General features: G+C 49.5%; 3 protein-coding genes across 3 annotated transcripts; all 3 read right to left on the minus strand.

The window, feature by feature from the left end:
* Positions 1–3,784: 3,784 nt before the first annotated feature.
* LOC109766645 (uncharacterized) lies at positions 3,785–6,185 on the minus strand. The gene is made up of 3 exons (XM_020325413.4): positions 5,597–6,185; positions 5,100–5,507; positions 3,785–5,001 (listed from the first exon to the last, which is right to left on the minus strand). Exon 3 carries the CDS (start codon positions 4,649–4,651, stop codon positions 3,923–3,925), a length of 729 nt encoding a protein of 242 aa, XP_020181002.1. The 5' UTR covers positions 4,652–5,001; positions 5,100–5,507; positions 5,597–6,185; the 3' UTR covers positions 3,785–3,922.
* A 96-nt stretch (positions 6,186–6,281) lies between these two features.
* Positions 6,282–7,681, minus strand: LOC109766650 (uncharacterized). The gene has a single exon (XM_020325419.4). It carries the CDS (start codon positions 7,268–7,270, stop codon positions 6,521–6,523), a length of 750 nt encoding a protein of 249 aa, XP_020181008.1. The 5' UTR covers positions 7,271–7,681; the 3' UTR covers positions 6,282–6,520.
* A 900-nt stretch (positions 7,682–8,581) lies between these two features.
* On the minus strand, positions 8,582–13,219 carry LOC109766647 (protein ecdysoneless homolog). Its single transcript, XM_020325416.4, has 5 exons — positions 11,969–13,219; positions 11,353–11,685; positions 10,191–10,330; positions 9,754–9,914; positions 8,582–8,982 (listed from the first exon to the last, which is right to left on the minus strand). The coding sequence occupies exons 1-5, from the start codon at positions 13,132–13,134 to the stop codon at positions 8,803–8,805; spliced, it is 1,980 nt and encodes a 659-aa protein (XP_020181005.1). The 5' UTR covers positions 13,135–13,219; the 3' UTR covers positions 8,582–8,802.
* Between the last annotated feature and the right edge of the window lie 385 nt (positions 13,220–13,604).

Genomic DNA, 13,604 nt, shown 5'->3' on the forward strand with positions numbered 1-13,604 from the left:
AATCAATGCTATGTTTAAGTCAATGTTGCAAGCTAGCTCGTCATCTTGTTTGTCGTGTTAATTAATGTGGTTTTTCTCTCCCACGCACAACAAACCAACCCTCGTACTCATCATTGGTTGATTAATGTTGGGAATGCAAGCTAACCTTCTCACTCCCGCATGCACACAAGGGATATTAATGTCCTCGGGTGCTAGTACTAGGCAAATGCCATTAATTTTGCCTCGATTAATGTTAGTGGCCTTGTATAATTGCAAATTGTAATTTTGATAGTGGCCTTGTATACAAAAATGGAGGGAGTATCATTATCCATGGATTCTAGACATCCTCTCTCCTCATCTTTCATCGATCTCCAACATGACCAGATTAATTAATCGGAAGGATTGCATTAAAAAAATTAGTCAGAAGGACAACTACGTCCTACTCCTCTCCGCTAATTCACTAGATCTAATAATTCTGCGACCAACTAGTCACATATCAATCTAGCTAGCTCCGTTGGATGATGCATCAGGAAGATGCTAACCTGATCTCTGTAGTTTAAAACTGCCTGCCAGGGCCGGTGGTGTTGTTACTCCTGTCCACGGTGATGAAGATGAAATTACTCGATCCGCCATTGGACGAGAAATCATCGGGGGAGGCCTCCGCGGGAGGAGGCTGTGTCGGCGGCGGTGTCGCCCTCGGGCTTCCAGGATATGTCGCTAGGTCGATCGCTCATGTTGTCATGCGCGGACCTTCGTGAGGGAAACGGAAGTTCCACCAATTTAGCTTTTTTTTAGGATCAATTCCACCAATTTAGCTAATCGCTGATTTACTTGCCTTTTTGAGGATCAATTCCACCAATTTAGCTAATCGCTGATTTACTTGCCCACAGTTGCATATACAGGTCTATTGCATCAAAATTAGCCCAGAATCATTTTTTCTCATGGGATGGATACAGAGAGCATACGTATGTGGGGGCCCCTCAATTTCGGGGCCCCAGGGCGGCCGCCCCCCCCCCCCCCCCCCCCAATCCGGACCGGGCCTGAAGGGAGGAACGAGGCCATCCAAGGGAAATAGTAGAGAAAGGCATGCTCGGGAGTCGGGAATAGGTTTAGCCAAGTATTAAACCCTGAGCATGGCAAAAGATCTTGCGAGCATCCTCTGAGCTCGCCCGAGCATATGAAAAAACCTTCACATCACCCACATACATCAACCAGCCACAAATAGGAGTAGAGTATTACACCACAATGCGGCCTGAAACTGTATAAATCTTTGAATCTTGTGGTCATTGGTGAGCCCCAAAAGAACTGAGTTTTTTAGCCCCTGGCCGAACACCAATAAAGGATATCCATGATCCCTCATGTAGTTGATACTCCGACATGTTGGCTTAGAGCATAGTAATAATACAACCAACAATCGACTATAAGGAGTTGTCATGTCATCTAGAGCCAACCTTGTAGCCTGCATGTATAATACTCCCTCCATCTAGGTGAATAAGTCATTTTAGGTTGTGCACCGTGACCAAGGAGGAGGGGAAAACGAGAGAACTTAATATTTATTTGCTAATTAACATCATTGCATGCAATAAACTAACAACTGCATGTCGTGTTAGGTAGTCTCAAGTCATTAAAAGCATGCACACCTCACATCTCTTATTGGTTGATATGTCAAGAAACAAAAAATAAGGTAGAAGTTAATGCACCGTGCCTAAGTGTTTTGGGATTATTTGGTTTTGGTAAGATGACTTACACACCTAGACGGAGGGAGTAATAAGTTTTATATGTGTACTGCTTTATTAGTAGTTGGCCCACCTTACAGCCTCACAAAGCGTCTTGGGGCTCGTGCTAGAGACGGCTACTAACCGAGAGCCCACTTCTCTTCTCTCATCTTCTCTCTCCTCCAACTATGCAAAGATATAATATTCTAGTCCTTATAGCTTGCTTATGTTACCTTATTTACTTGCGCTCTTGTTTGTCTCGTTTGTGTGTGCGCGCGCTTATCAGCTCCGGCGAGCTCGTTCCGTTCAAAGCCAGGAACGGTGGTGCCCCACTGGTTGTCATCATGATGACCGGTGTTTGTTTGCGTCGATTTTTGCTTGGTTTTTCGTAGTTAACCCGCCCAGCTTCGGTCTTATAGCATCTTCAATAGATTATGTAAATTTGGAGATATAAAAGTAGGTATTGTATAATTTACATCATCAAAAAGTGATTTTTTACATTTTTAAGAGCATCTCCAACAGCCGCCCAATGCGCGGCGCGCTAAAAATCAATTTGCAGCGCGTCGCTCGCCTGGTTTGGCGCGGCGGGGAGCGCCGGCTCCAGCAGCCGCGGTAAAATGCAGCGCGCAAAAATTTCAGCGCGCGCAAGCAGCCGGCGCATGTCATATGTTGACACAAAATGAATTTCAAACATCAAAATGGCACTTGGGTTTCTTCTCCTCTCCTTGGTCTTCCCCTTCTTGGTCTTCTTCTCCTCTCCTTTGAACAAGTTTTGTGCAATATTCAACTACATAAAAACAAAACAAGTTAGCACTACAAACACCAACATCAAGCATGATGAACATGGATGAAATGGCATTTGGGTTCAACTTGGCACTTACCCTATCTTCATCATTACTGCCACTTGGGTTCAACTTGTCAACCGCCTTTTGTGCGGCCGCCCACTTTTGACAATCCTTGTTGATTGTTGACCACCGGGAGCGAGGAGATCGAGCGGAGCGGTCAATCCCACTCTTGTTGTGTAGATCAAAGTGTTCCTTCATCCGGTTCCAATAAGCATCTCTACTTTGATCACCTCCAACGGATGGATCCCTCGACACTTGCAACCAAGTATTGCATAGTAAGACGTCTTCTTCGTTGGTGTAGTTGCCTCCTCTTCCTTTCGGTGCATCGACAATGCCCTCACGATCCTCGTCCACCTCGAACTCATGGTCATCGAAATGCATGTCATTGGTTTGAGACCAATGTGAATTGTTGGAGCCAACACCCATAGTTGACATATATGCCTCATCGTTGACACTACAAAGTATATATATAGAACAAAGCAAATAAGCTATCTATATGTATGCATTCAAAAAATAACAACAACAACAAAAAAAGTTGGCGAAATTTTATACCTTTGGGGCATTTCCTCGATCACCTTGTGTGCGTCGGCCGCCGGCTCAACAAGTGAGCTCGCCGGCGCTTCAGTAGCCGCCGCGCCTGTCGCACGCCCTGCAAGCTTCTTCCTTGACGGCTTCGAGGAGCTGGAGCCGTCCGCCGCCTTGTTCTCTTTGCGGATGCCTTGCCTTTCTTCGACCGCGCCGCATTTGGGAGCTTTGAGAGGGGGCACGTGGCTTCACGGCGGGCGCCCGCGCGACGCCACCCGCCGCCGAGGTCATCCGTGGAGGCATGAAGAGGCCTCGCGCGATGCCGGTGCTTGGAGGAGCTCCGGCGGAGGCGAAGCCAAAGTTCCCCGCGCTAGGGTTTGCTGCGGCGACGGCGGCGGAGGGGTCACGGCTGTAGGAAGGGGTGAGGGGGTGCCAGCGCGGGCGTCCATCGGGTCAATTCACCGGCTGCGGCGCGGGCGGGGCGAAGGTGGCGCGGCGGAGAGAGTGCGGCGCGAGCACTCGAGTCTGCGGCGCGCGGAAGTGGGCGCACCAAATACACAGCGCGCGATGGCGATTCGGACCGCGCGCCCAGCTCTATATGCCGCGCACGCGCTTAGTGCGCGTCCGCTGGAGCCCCTCTACCGATTGCGCGCGCTAAAAAGGGCAAATTTGCGGCGCGGCGCTTATTTAGCGCGGCAGTTGGGGATGCTCTAAAAAAGACCCAACTCCAACAGATGATGTAAAACGATGATGTAAATGCGCAACTCCAATACGTAATGTAAACTGGAGATGCAAAACCGGCCGGCCGCCGCGCGGCAGCTGTTCATCTGCGGCCGGCCGCATTTGCACATCAAATTTTCATAATTGTAGCAACAAAAGTGCATCATCGATCATAGTTTCAACGGCTTCTTTCTCGACGTTTTCTTGCATTGAAGTCTCGTTGTCGTGAACTCCACCAGAAGCACCTTCATTGCCATCTCCCGTGCCGTTCATGTTGCCACTGAAGCCACCTCCCATGCCACTCATCATGTTGCCACCGAAGCCACCTCCCATGACACTCATCATGTTGCCACCGAAGCTACCTCCCATGCCACTCATCATGCTATCGCCGAAGCCACCTCCCATGCCGGTCATATTGCCGCCGAAGCCACTTCCCATTCCGCCTCCCATTCCTCCGAAGCCACCATCCATGTTGCCACCAAAGCCACCTCCCATGTTTCCACCAAATGCACCATTCATGGCACCACCCATCATGTTCATGTACCCTCCCATTCGTCCTCCCATGGCACCTCCCATGGAACCTCCCATTCCACCTCCCATCATGCTTCTCATGAGCATTTCATCGCGGAAAAGTTCGACATACGCCTTTGCCTTGACATCAAGGGTGGATGTGTCCATGAACATAAACTTGAGTGCCTTCTTCTCCACTATCTTCATCTCCTCGGCCGCCGACTTTCTCTCCTCAAGCTCAACTTTTTTCTCCTTGGCCGCCGCCAACCTCTCTTCGGCCGCCGCCCTCTTCTCCTCGGCCGCCGCCCTACGTCGCTCGGCCTCATTCCTCTCCTCAATTTCTTTGAGCTTCAACATTTTTTTTCTTCCTCATACTCTTTCCTCGCCATGACAATGGCATTAAATCCATCCTCGAGATCATTGTATCCGGGCTTTAACCCCTTCAACACTTTCTTAGTTCCATCGAGCCTATATGATTTGGTTGCCGAGTGAGGAGTGGGGCTCCTTCTCTCCTCACCCGGGGCATCTTCATCATCCTCCACCACCACACTTTTCTTCTTCGAAGCATCAAAAACCCCTCTAGTTTTCCACTTCTCCTCATCCTTGACCTCTTTGTAGCAATGATGGAAAGTGGAAGCTTTTCCTTTCTTCTTCCTCTTCTCTCCTTTGTTGTTCCTCTCTCGAAACAATCATTGCGCAATCGTTTTCTACAACAAAACGATCAAGATGTCATCAACAAATTAGTCAACATTTCAATATTTTCGGAAAGTGGAGAAAGCACACATGAATAGAAAACGATTATTACCAAGTCACTTTCACCGCAACCATTTGGGTTCATGCGATCAACATTTGCCAAGCAACCCGCCCACTTTTGACATTCGGCGTTGATGGTGCCCCAACGTTGGCGAATGGAGTCACTTGAGCGATAATGGCCCCTAGTGTGAATTCCTTGATGCGTTGCCAATATGTGACGGCGGATTGGTCGGTCCCAACGTTTGCATCTTGAGAGACATTCTTCCAAGCGGTGCAAATCAACACATCTTCTTTGGTGGTATAATTTGCGGTTCTTCCCTTCAAAATGAAGCCCTCATTATCCATGTCAAGATTGTCATCACCATATTGTGGAGTTTCATATTCTTGTGATGCATACTCATCATGTGAGTAATCATCATTTGTCACATTTGTGGCACGCATGAAAGCTTCATCATCGAGACTACAAATGCATGTACACACAATCAACTACACATTCTATTGGAATCGACAACGGGAACAACAAAGAAGTGCACAAGAATATTTTTTTACCTTTGCACATATCATCGAACACATTGGATGCGGTAGCCGTCGGCGTGGACACATCTTCCTCCATGGCCGGCGGCGGCGACGAGGTGGATGGGGAGCACCGTGGCCGGATGAGGACGCCATGGTCGCCGGCAGCTACAAATCGACTGCCGAAACCGCGTCGGGCTTGGACATTTTTGCCGGCCGACCTTGGTTCCCCGCCGGGTTGCGGCCCCGCGCCGCCGGCCGCTTGACGCCTTCACCGCGAGGCTTGGCGGACCCCTTCTTTGCGGCCTCCGGAGCGACAGCGACCGGCCGGGGTGGGGCGAATTGGCGCGGAGGCAGCTGCCGCGGCGGCGGCGTGGATGTGGACGCGGCCGCGTTTGGGATAGGTGCCGCGGAGGCGGCCGCGGCGAGGTGGGTCAGGGCACCACCGGCGGAGTCGGAGAAGGCGGCGGGGTCATCGGCGTCGGCCATGGCAGCGGCAGGCGGAAGGTGGGTGGGTGGGAGTCGGGCGGTGGCTGGTCACGCGGAAAGGGAAAGAAGTGGCGGTTGGGCAGTTGGCGGGCGGACGCGGTTTTACGCCTCCTGGAGTTGGAGATGTAAATTTGCACCGTGAAGTGGTATAGTTTACATCTCCAAAAGGCGGAGATGTAAATCTTTTTACATCTACATCATCTATTGGAGCACTGTTTTTGGCCTCTGGAGATGCAAAAGGTAGAGATGCTCTTATGCTAACTAATATTACATCCATCGATGCTTTTGCCTCTGAGTTCGAAAAAAGAGCCAGCAGTAGTAGGGAACAAAAGGAAGAAAAAGGTTGCGTCTCCAACTCGTCTAGGGAAGCACAGATCGAAACAAAGAAATCAACATTTTCTAGACCACGCCAACAACAAAAGCCACCGGTCCGGAGCAGTGTCGATGCGCCGGCGAGCCGTGAACGAAGGGCTACCGTGCCGATGTGGCGGCGGCGGCGCGGGCGTGGTTGAGGATGGACTTGATGCGCTCCAGCTTGAGCTCCTCCCGGAACTGCCGGATGAAGCGCTCGGCTTGCGCGTTCACCTCCGCCTTCTCTTCCAGCTCCGCGTGCGCGCGCCGCTGGACGATCGCCGCCACCTTCGCCGGCCCCCGCTTCCTCGGCCTCTCCGTCGTAGCACCCTTGGCGGTGGCCGCCACTGGCGTTGGCTCCGGCTCCGGCGCGTCTCGCTGCCGGGCCACTACTACCGCGCACGCATCTCCCAAGCATCCAGACATCTCCGTCCGCGTCCCTGCTTTTGCCCTGTCGTCGCTCCCTGACATCGAAGCCTGTGTAGCTGCTGCTGCATCAGGAGCGCTCGGTGTCGATGGAGCGACGGTCACCGCCGGTAGGGCCGGCTCCGGCTGCTTCACCGCGTGCCCGGTCTCCTCTCCTCCCTCTTCCGGCGACGTGTAGTACTCTTCCCACGCCGGCGGTGTGAGGCCGCTGCCGTAGTCGTGCTCGGGCACGGAGTGGAAGGCGGCGAAGACGGACATGGAGCGGAGGCGCTCCATGACCATGGACGACGCGCTCCGGGTGAGCCTCCTGCGCCTCGACATCTCCGGGTCGCTGCCCTGCCGCCAGGACAGGACGGCCACGGCGCCGACGAAGACGTTGAAGAAGAGGAACCACGCCGTGCCGGAGCTGAGCCACGGCCAGCACCAGGCAGACTCCGCGGCCATGGGATGAATCTTTTACAGTACAGGTAGAGCACACAGCACCTCCTTCCCGGTCTGGTCTCTGGTCCTGGCCACCTTGTTGAAGGCTTTCTTTCCAGCGAGACAGAGATGCTGGCCGTTGAGTGAGGAGCGAGGAGTGACTCGGTAGACGGCGATGAGTGAGGAGTGAGGAGTGAGAAGCACACCAGTGTGGCGTATATGTAGGAGTAGACTAGGCGCGTACAGCGACAGCTACTTTTAGGCTTTAGCTTTGTTGATGCTGTCCGTAAAGACATAAACTACGTCCCATTGTACGCGTATAAAAGCTCTTTGGTTGTTAAGCACGTGTACCTCATGAGGGTGGGTTGCTTCATCAACCAGCAGCATGCGAGAACATTCCCCGCGGATTAACTACTAGGGTTAGTTACTCTTCTCTACACATGGCCGGCCATCGGTTGGCCTGTGGTCTTAATTTACTGGCTAGCATAGCAACGTTGGTCCCATCAGAAAAGAAAAAAAGCATAGCAAAGTTGGTTCCACTAGACTTTATTTTACACTAATTTGTTACTCCAAATGGTGCCGGTTTGACGCATCAGATCCTACCGTTTCCTTCACATTACTTTCTCCGTCCCCACACGTCCTCTCTTCCCTTCTCTAAACGCTCAAAATGCTTCTGTTTTATGCTTATAATAAAGAAATAAGGCTAGACTTTTTTCTTTATGTGAAAGAGCCACCCGCAAAAAAAAGTGAAAGAGCCATATGAACCTGGAGTTTCTACGTCAACAGCAGACACTTTGTAATTTGGTAACTTTTGGCTACATCAGAAATTCATTTCAAACTAGCATGATCACCACCGCGTTTGACACGTGCCCTATCTCCGGAAAGATAGAATAAGAATTTGTATTGTATGTTTACACATATCACACCTCCCATCACAGCGCAATCCCAAAATTAGCGTCTCTGCTATGACTAGGTGCGAGTCTCACGAACCAACCACTCGACACTCGCACGTGAACCCAGACTACGGCCATAGGGTATGCCCTCTCTACAACTATACATACATTATTTTTTTTCACTACGGGCACGTCCAATGCAAGGACTCTTACCTGACGACGGTATTAAAAGATGATGGGTTTTATATCCTGTACTAGCATACGCAAACGCAAACAACAGATCTCAGACGCTTGACAACAAAACCCACGGGCGAATTGCTCCGAGCATCATCCTCCAACTCAAGCAACAATGCCGAAACTGAGACTGGGAGCGAAGCCTGCACGGACCAAACAGCTCCTGGCGCCTGTACTTGCCACAAAATTAGACATGGCCCGAGACGTCTTCATAAACTGTGTGGTTCATAACCTGTACGACACACGTAGTACAGCCTGGGCTTTGCATATAGTAGTGTACAGCAGTGATATTACACACAGAGAACGTACGAAGATAACAGTTTCACAGCAAATTCAGAAGCAGGTCATAAAACCCCGGTACGTAACCCTAACGTTGCTGCTTCTTCCTATGGTCCTGAAATCTCTAGTGTACACCAACAACACAAAAAATCACGGCTTTTTACTGTCCGGAGGTGGTACCTTAACGCCCATAAGTCCAAGCAGGTTCGAGGCCGGGCCAGGAAGGCCTTGCTGAGACGAGTACGAGTTAAGGAAGCTCTCCACAAGGTTCAAGTTCACATCAACTGGGGCCATCTCCCCATCATCACTATCGGCAGCATTCGAGGGACCCTGCAAGGCGAAACAATAACAGAGCACCACCGGTTAGGATTTCATACCGGCATCAAGTCTGCAACTGAGAATTTGATATGACACAAGTGCACATGTGCAATTTCTGTTCTACTCCGTAGTTAGCAGATACAACGCCAACACTGAGAAGCAAGCTGGATACACAATTTAACTTGGATATCTGGGAGATTGTACAAACAAAACACCTGAGATTTATCTACTTTCATTTACTGATTTATCCTTGAGTAGTTCTTTATTTGCTATTAACTGGGGAAAAAACGACGCATGCAGCTAAATGATAAGACTTTGTGGGTTTGGACAGTTTGTTAAGCAAATCTGATATCCAAATAGTCAAATCATGCCATTTATGTGTTCGAACATAGCATGACATATTGACATCCTTCACATCCTTGCATGTTCGTGGCATGGTAGAATATATTAGTCACTTTGACCACTAAAGACTCTTAATGTTTGATGAAGTTCTAATGGAATCTTCATGATTTTTAACCGAATGAGTACGTGTGTGCTGAAATCTGCTCTACATTTAAACCCCCACATGCTAAACATGCAATTTTAGAATGTGCTTTTTCCAAAATCACAATTCCAATTACTTATTCATTTTCTTAGAACCTACCCTACAAATAGTGTAACAAGCTAACAATACTAATAGTTTATCAAAATTAATAAGTTCGAGCAAGCAGTCCACATGGTAGTGCCCTGTCCTGAACACAAGATGGCAAGACGAAAGCTTACAAGGCCCAAAAGGAAGTGTACCTCACTCTTGGTGCTAGGCCGTTGTGCTCGAGAAAAGGTTTCCTCAATGGTAGTCTTACTTAGCTCGTCATTCAGAGCATCTGAATATGATTCCATGAAACAATCATCCATATCCTTTCCCCCAGCTTCTTCAGTAGAATCATTCTCGAAATCAGAATCGTCTGCACCATTAAAACAACTTTTAATTTCTAACACGCAGTTCACACCAAACAAGAATCCCTAAGTCAAAGTGGTGACTAATGCAACAAAGATAGGAGAATATAGTGGAAAACTGAATTAAATAAATATATATATATATTACTTATCAATTTATCTATGAGAAGGTAGTCAGAGGATATAAACTAAAACCACGACAAGAATTATGGAACGGAGGGAGTACTGGCTAACCATGTCCAAGCAACTAATGAGGAAATGAGAACTGGAAGAAGGGGGCATACCAAAGTCCATGTCAGACGAGGAGGATTCTCTACCAGCTTCAGTATCATTGCCAGCTTCCTCTTGTGAAGCTCTTCCTAACACCGACTCCATGGCCTTAAAGAACAGGTTGACATCAAGGTCTACTGTCTCAGTGTCTTCCCTACATGAGCGAAATTAATAGATCAATACCAAATAACCAATTCAGTTGAGAAGGTGCATAATTAAATGGCTACAACGAAGAAGTGTAATTATAACCAGATTGTTAAAGATGACAAGTCCTAGCAATATATTTCATCTCTAATGTGTTAGACAAATAATGTAACGTAGGCTTTCTGCCAGGGAAATAATCTCTAATCACATATTACTTCTTTGAAGTCATTTATGCTCAAGGGACTGATTACGTGAAGAATCATCCTCTACGAAGCCCCAATTGCAAAGGTATAACTGCTGATCTATTGCACACTGAGAAATGGAGCTACTACATCTATTGGGGGGAAAGACATAAACCCATGTGCTCTGTGAAAGCAGCAACCAATGCTCTTTTCTCAAATGTCAGGGTTGATAAGCTGTGAAACATGAACCAGAACATGTATCCAACACAATAAATTAATAAACCATATTATAAGGTTGCACTGTAGTGTTGTGTTTACATGATTTCCACCTAGTAGAAATTAAATTCAGCATAATGCTACCTATCTATGTAAGCCTCTACCAGTTTGCATTTCACATTTTTCATCTTTACTTTCTGTTCAATGTTTCCAGATGCCGTACACATTTCACCGACATAAGATAAAGCTACTTAACATGCAAGTTAGTGCATTTTGATTCCTGTTTGACAAAAGATTATATCTGTACATACAGATGCTCACACTAATACATTTCATCCCACGCCTCTCCTTTCTGATGGCGGTTTAAACTTTGAACTTCAGGGCCAAACGCAGGTACAGAAAGAAAATAATGTATGATCCTTATGTACATACAAAGGTAATTACTTGAACAAGCAAAGGCAAATTATTCAAAAATATGAACAACTGAGAACAAAGTGCACGTCTGGTTGTTGTGCGGCACACTGGAATAATTTGCTAGGGATAAAAATAAAGATGCTTTCAACTTAAATGCTTCTGACAGGCAGATGCAATACTAAGCATTGAACAGAGATTACAAATGAGTCTATAAGAGAACCTGTTTGTGGGAACTTCAGCTCCCTCGAAGCTTGACATTTTGCGAACAAATTCTTGCATGGAATCTGTGATTTCTCCAAGATTAAACTCGCTTGGCTGGGAGCTTGAACTGCTGGAGACATTTTGCTTTTGACTTTTTCTATTCTTCTTTACAGCCGCGTACTCTTCCATTTCCTTCTGCCTTTCATGGAGTTCTGCATTCAATTCATCCTCCCCATTACGCAGCCAAGAATCATCATCACTCGGAGGAAGATTGATGCCTTGAAAATCTTCAGCTGAGTACGGCATCGCAAGGATTTCATCAATTCGATGCACCGGTGCACTTAGCATCTCCCTGTGAAATACCACAGAAGTATCAGAACCCTGCCATAATTTCATATTATACATGGCTATTGATTACATGACCTATTAAATCAGGTAGTCTGAAGAACTAAGTTGGATAGCATTCACTGCTGAATTTTGTTAGTTCTCACTGATGCAATTGCAGAAGAAACAGATAGATGACAATCCAGCTAGACCTGATTACTTTTTAAAGGTTGAAACCAATGAATGAATAAATAGACATAGTGACACGCTCCAACATAGCTAAATCCACAACTATGAGCTACAAAAATTACCTTGTTCGCGAGAACGAACTCGAGCTCTTGTAATACTGCATTGCATCCTCCATGATCCTCTTATACTCCTTGGAACCAGGAAGCAACCCCTCAAAACACCCAGTCGCCTCCAAGCTCTTCTTGTAAACCTCCCATGTGCTCCCCATTCCTTCCTCCACCTCATGCCGCCTCTCCTGGTACATCATCTCGAACCCACACGCAATCTTCATCCCCAGTTCTGCCTCCATCCACTTCTCTGGACCCTCCTCGGTCCTCGGCATGGGGTAACCCCTGGGCGCCTGGAAGCTCTGCTGCATGAGCTGGCCATACATCGCCTTCGTCATCCGCACGGACGTTCTCACCATGTCAATCCCTTCCCCGCCGGGGCCCTTGAGGAACTTGTCCATCCTCGCGGCGTGCTTCATGGTGTCAATGTCCCGGTCGTAGAACCCCTCGACCGCGCGCGCGATCAAGCACGGCTCCTCCTTGAGCACCTTGGCGACGGGCGCCGGCACGGTGACGCGCGCCGTGTGGAGGTTCTCGGCGGCCCGCTCCGGCATGCCGGCGATGCGGCGCTGGATGGCGGCCTGGACGGCGTCGGAGGCCCGGGTGTCGACGGAGTCGTCGTGGACGGCGGCGAGGGCGGCGTGGAGCGAGGGCGTGTCGGGGAAGAGGGAGGGCGGCAGGATGTGCAGCTCGCCGCGGAAGATGAAGACGCGGTTGGGGGCGGTGTCGGAGTCGAGCCAGCGCGGGAGCGCGAAGGCGGCCTCGATGAGGAGGAAGTCGCCGTCCGAGTCCCAGGCGCGCGCGGCGAGCCCCGGGAAGGCGCGGGTGAGGGCGAAGAGGAGGGAGACGGCGAGCCACTCATCGGGGAGGGAGTCCCCGAAGCGGAGCGCGCCGTGGAGGTGGGGGACGGCGGGCGGCGAGGCGCAGGCCGCGCAGGGGCCGGCCGGGTCGGCGGGGAGGGAGAGGGCGAAGGGGTCGCGGTGGAAGAGGTGGGCGGAGAGGAAGGGGGCGAGGTGGGAGAGGAGGGAGAGGTGGAGCGACTGGAGCGAGGCGAGGAGGGCCGGGGCTGGGAGGCCGGTGGGGAGGGGGAGAGGGTAGACGGCGTAGAAGAGGGTGTCGTCCGGCGGCCGGCGGCGAGGGAACGGGAAAGGGTTGGAGGCGGCGGCGGCGGCGGCGGCCATGGGGACTTGGGTTGCGGTGGCGGTGGCGCTGATGGCCACGGGGAGTTCTCTCTTCTGGAGCTTAGAAGGGCCTGTCTGGTTCGGCGGTGCGCGAGAAGGCGCTAGATGGACTTCGTGATGATTGACTTCGGCGGTACGAGAAGGCCCAAATGGGACAATCGGCCCATCGACTTCGGCGAACTGTTGTTCTCCAACCCCTCGAAAGAAAAATGTTGTTCTCGAAAAAACAAGCACCAAATTGTTGCCCTATTATTGGCTTTTGTGTAGCGAACACCAAAATGAAATTCGATGAAATACGACTGAAAAAAAATCCCCTAAAATATGGTTTTACATAGTGTCCATATAATTTAACGGAGTTGACTATGAGCTTCTTTTGCAGTTCCCGTAAAATATTCCCCTAAAATTTGGTTTTTCCCATTTATCTTTCAATTAATGTACGAATGTCATATGCATGTCGATTCTATCAACAT

Source organism: Aegilops tauschii, chromosome 7 (genome assembly GCF_002575655.3).
Source record: "Aegilops tauschii subsp. strangulata cultivar AL8/78 chromosome 7, Aet v6.0, whole genome shotgun sequence".
Classification (NCBI taxonomy): Eukaryota; Viridiplantae; Streptophyta; class Magnoliopsida; order Poales; family Poaceae; genus Aegilops; species Aegilops tauschii.

What these genes read in the sequence shown, in the direction of transcription:
- LOC109766645 (XM_020325413.4), bottom strand. Translation starts at nt 4,651, where the DNA reads ATGTTGAAGCTCAAAGAAATTGAGGAGAGGAATGAGGCCGAGCGACGT.
- LOC109766650 (XM_020325419.4), bottom strand. Translation starts at nt 7,270, where the DNA reads ATGGCCGCGGAGTCTGCCTGGTGCTGGCCGTGGCTCAGCTCCGGCACG.
- LOC109766647 (XM_020325416.4), bottom strand. Translation starts at nt 13,134, where the DNA reads ATGGCCGCCGCCGCCGCCGCCGCCTCCAACCCTTTCCCGTTCCCTCGC. An exon ending in CTCGTCTGACATGGACTTTG is followed by an intron (nt 9,915 to 10,190) that starts GTATGCCCCCTT and finishes TTAATGGTGCAG; the next exon opens with ACGATTCTGATTTCGAGAAT. An exon ending in GGCCTAGCACCAAGAGTGAG is followed by an intron (nt 8,983 to 9,753) that starts GTACACTTCCTT and finishes TTCGCCTTGCAG; the next exon opens with GGTCCCTCGAATGCTGCCGA.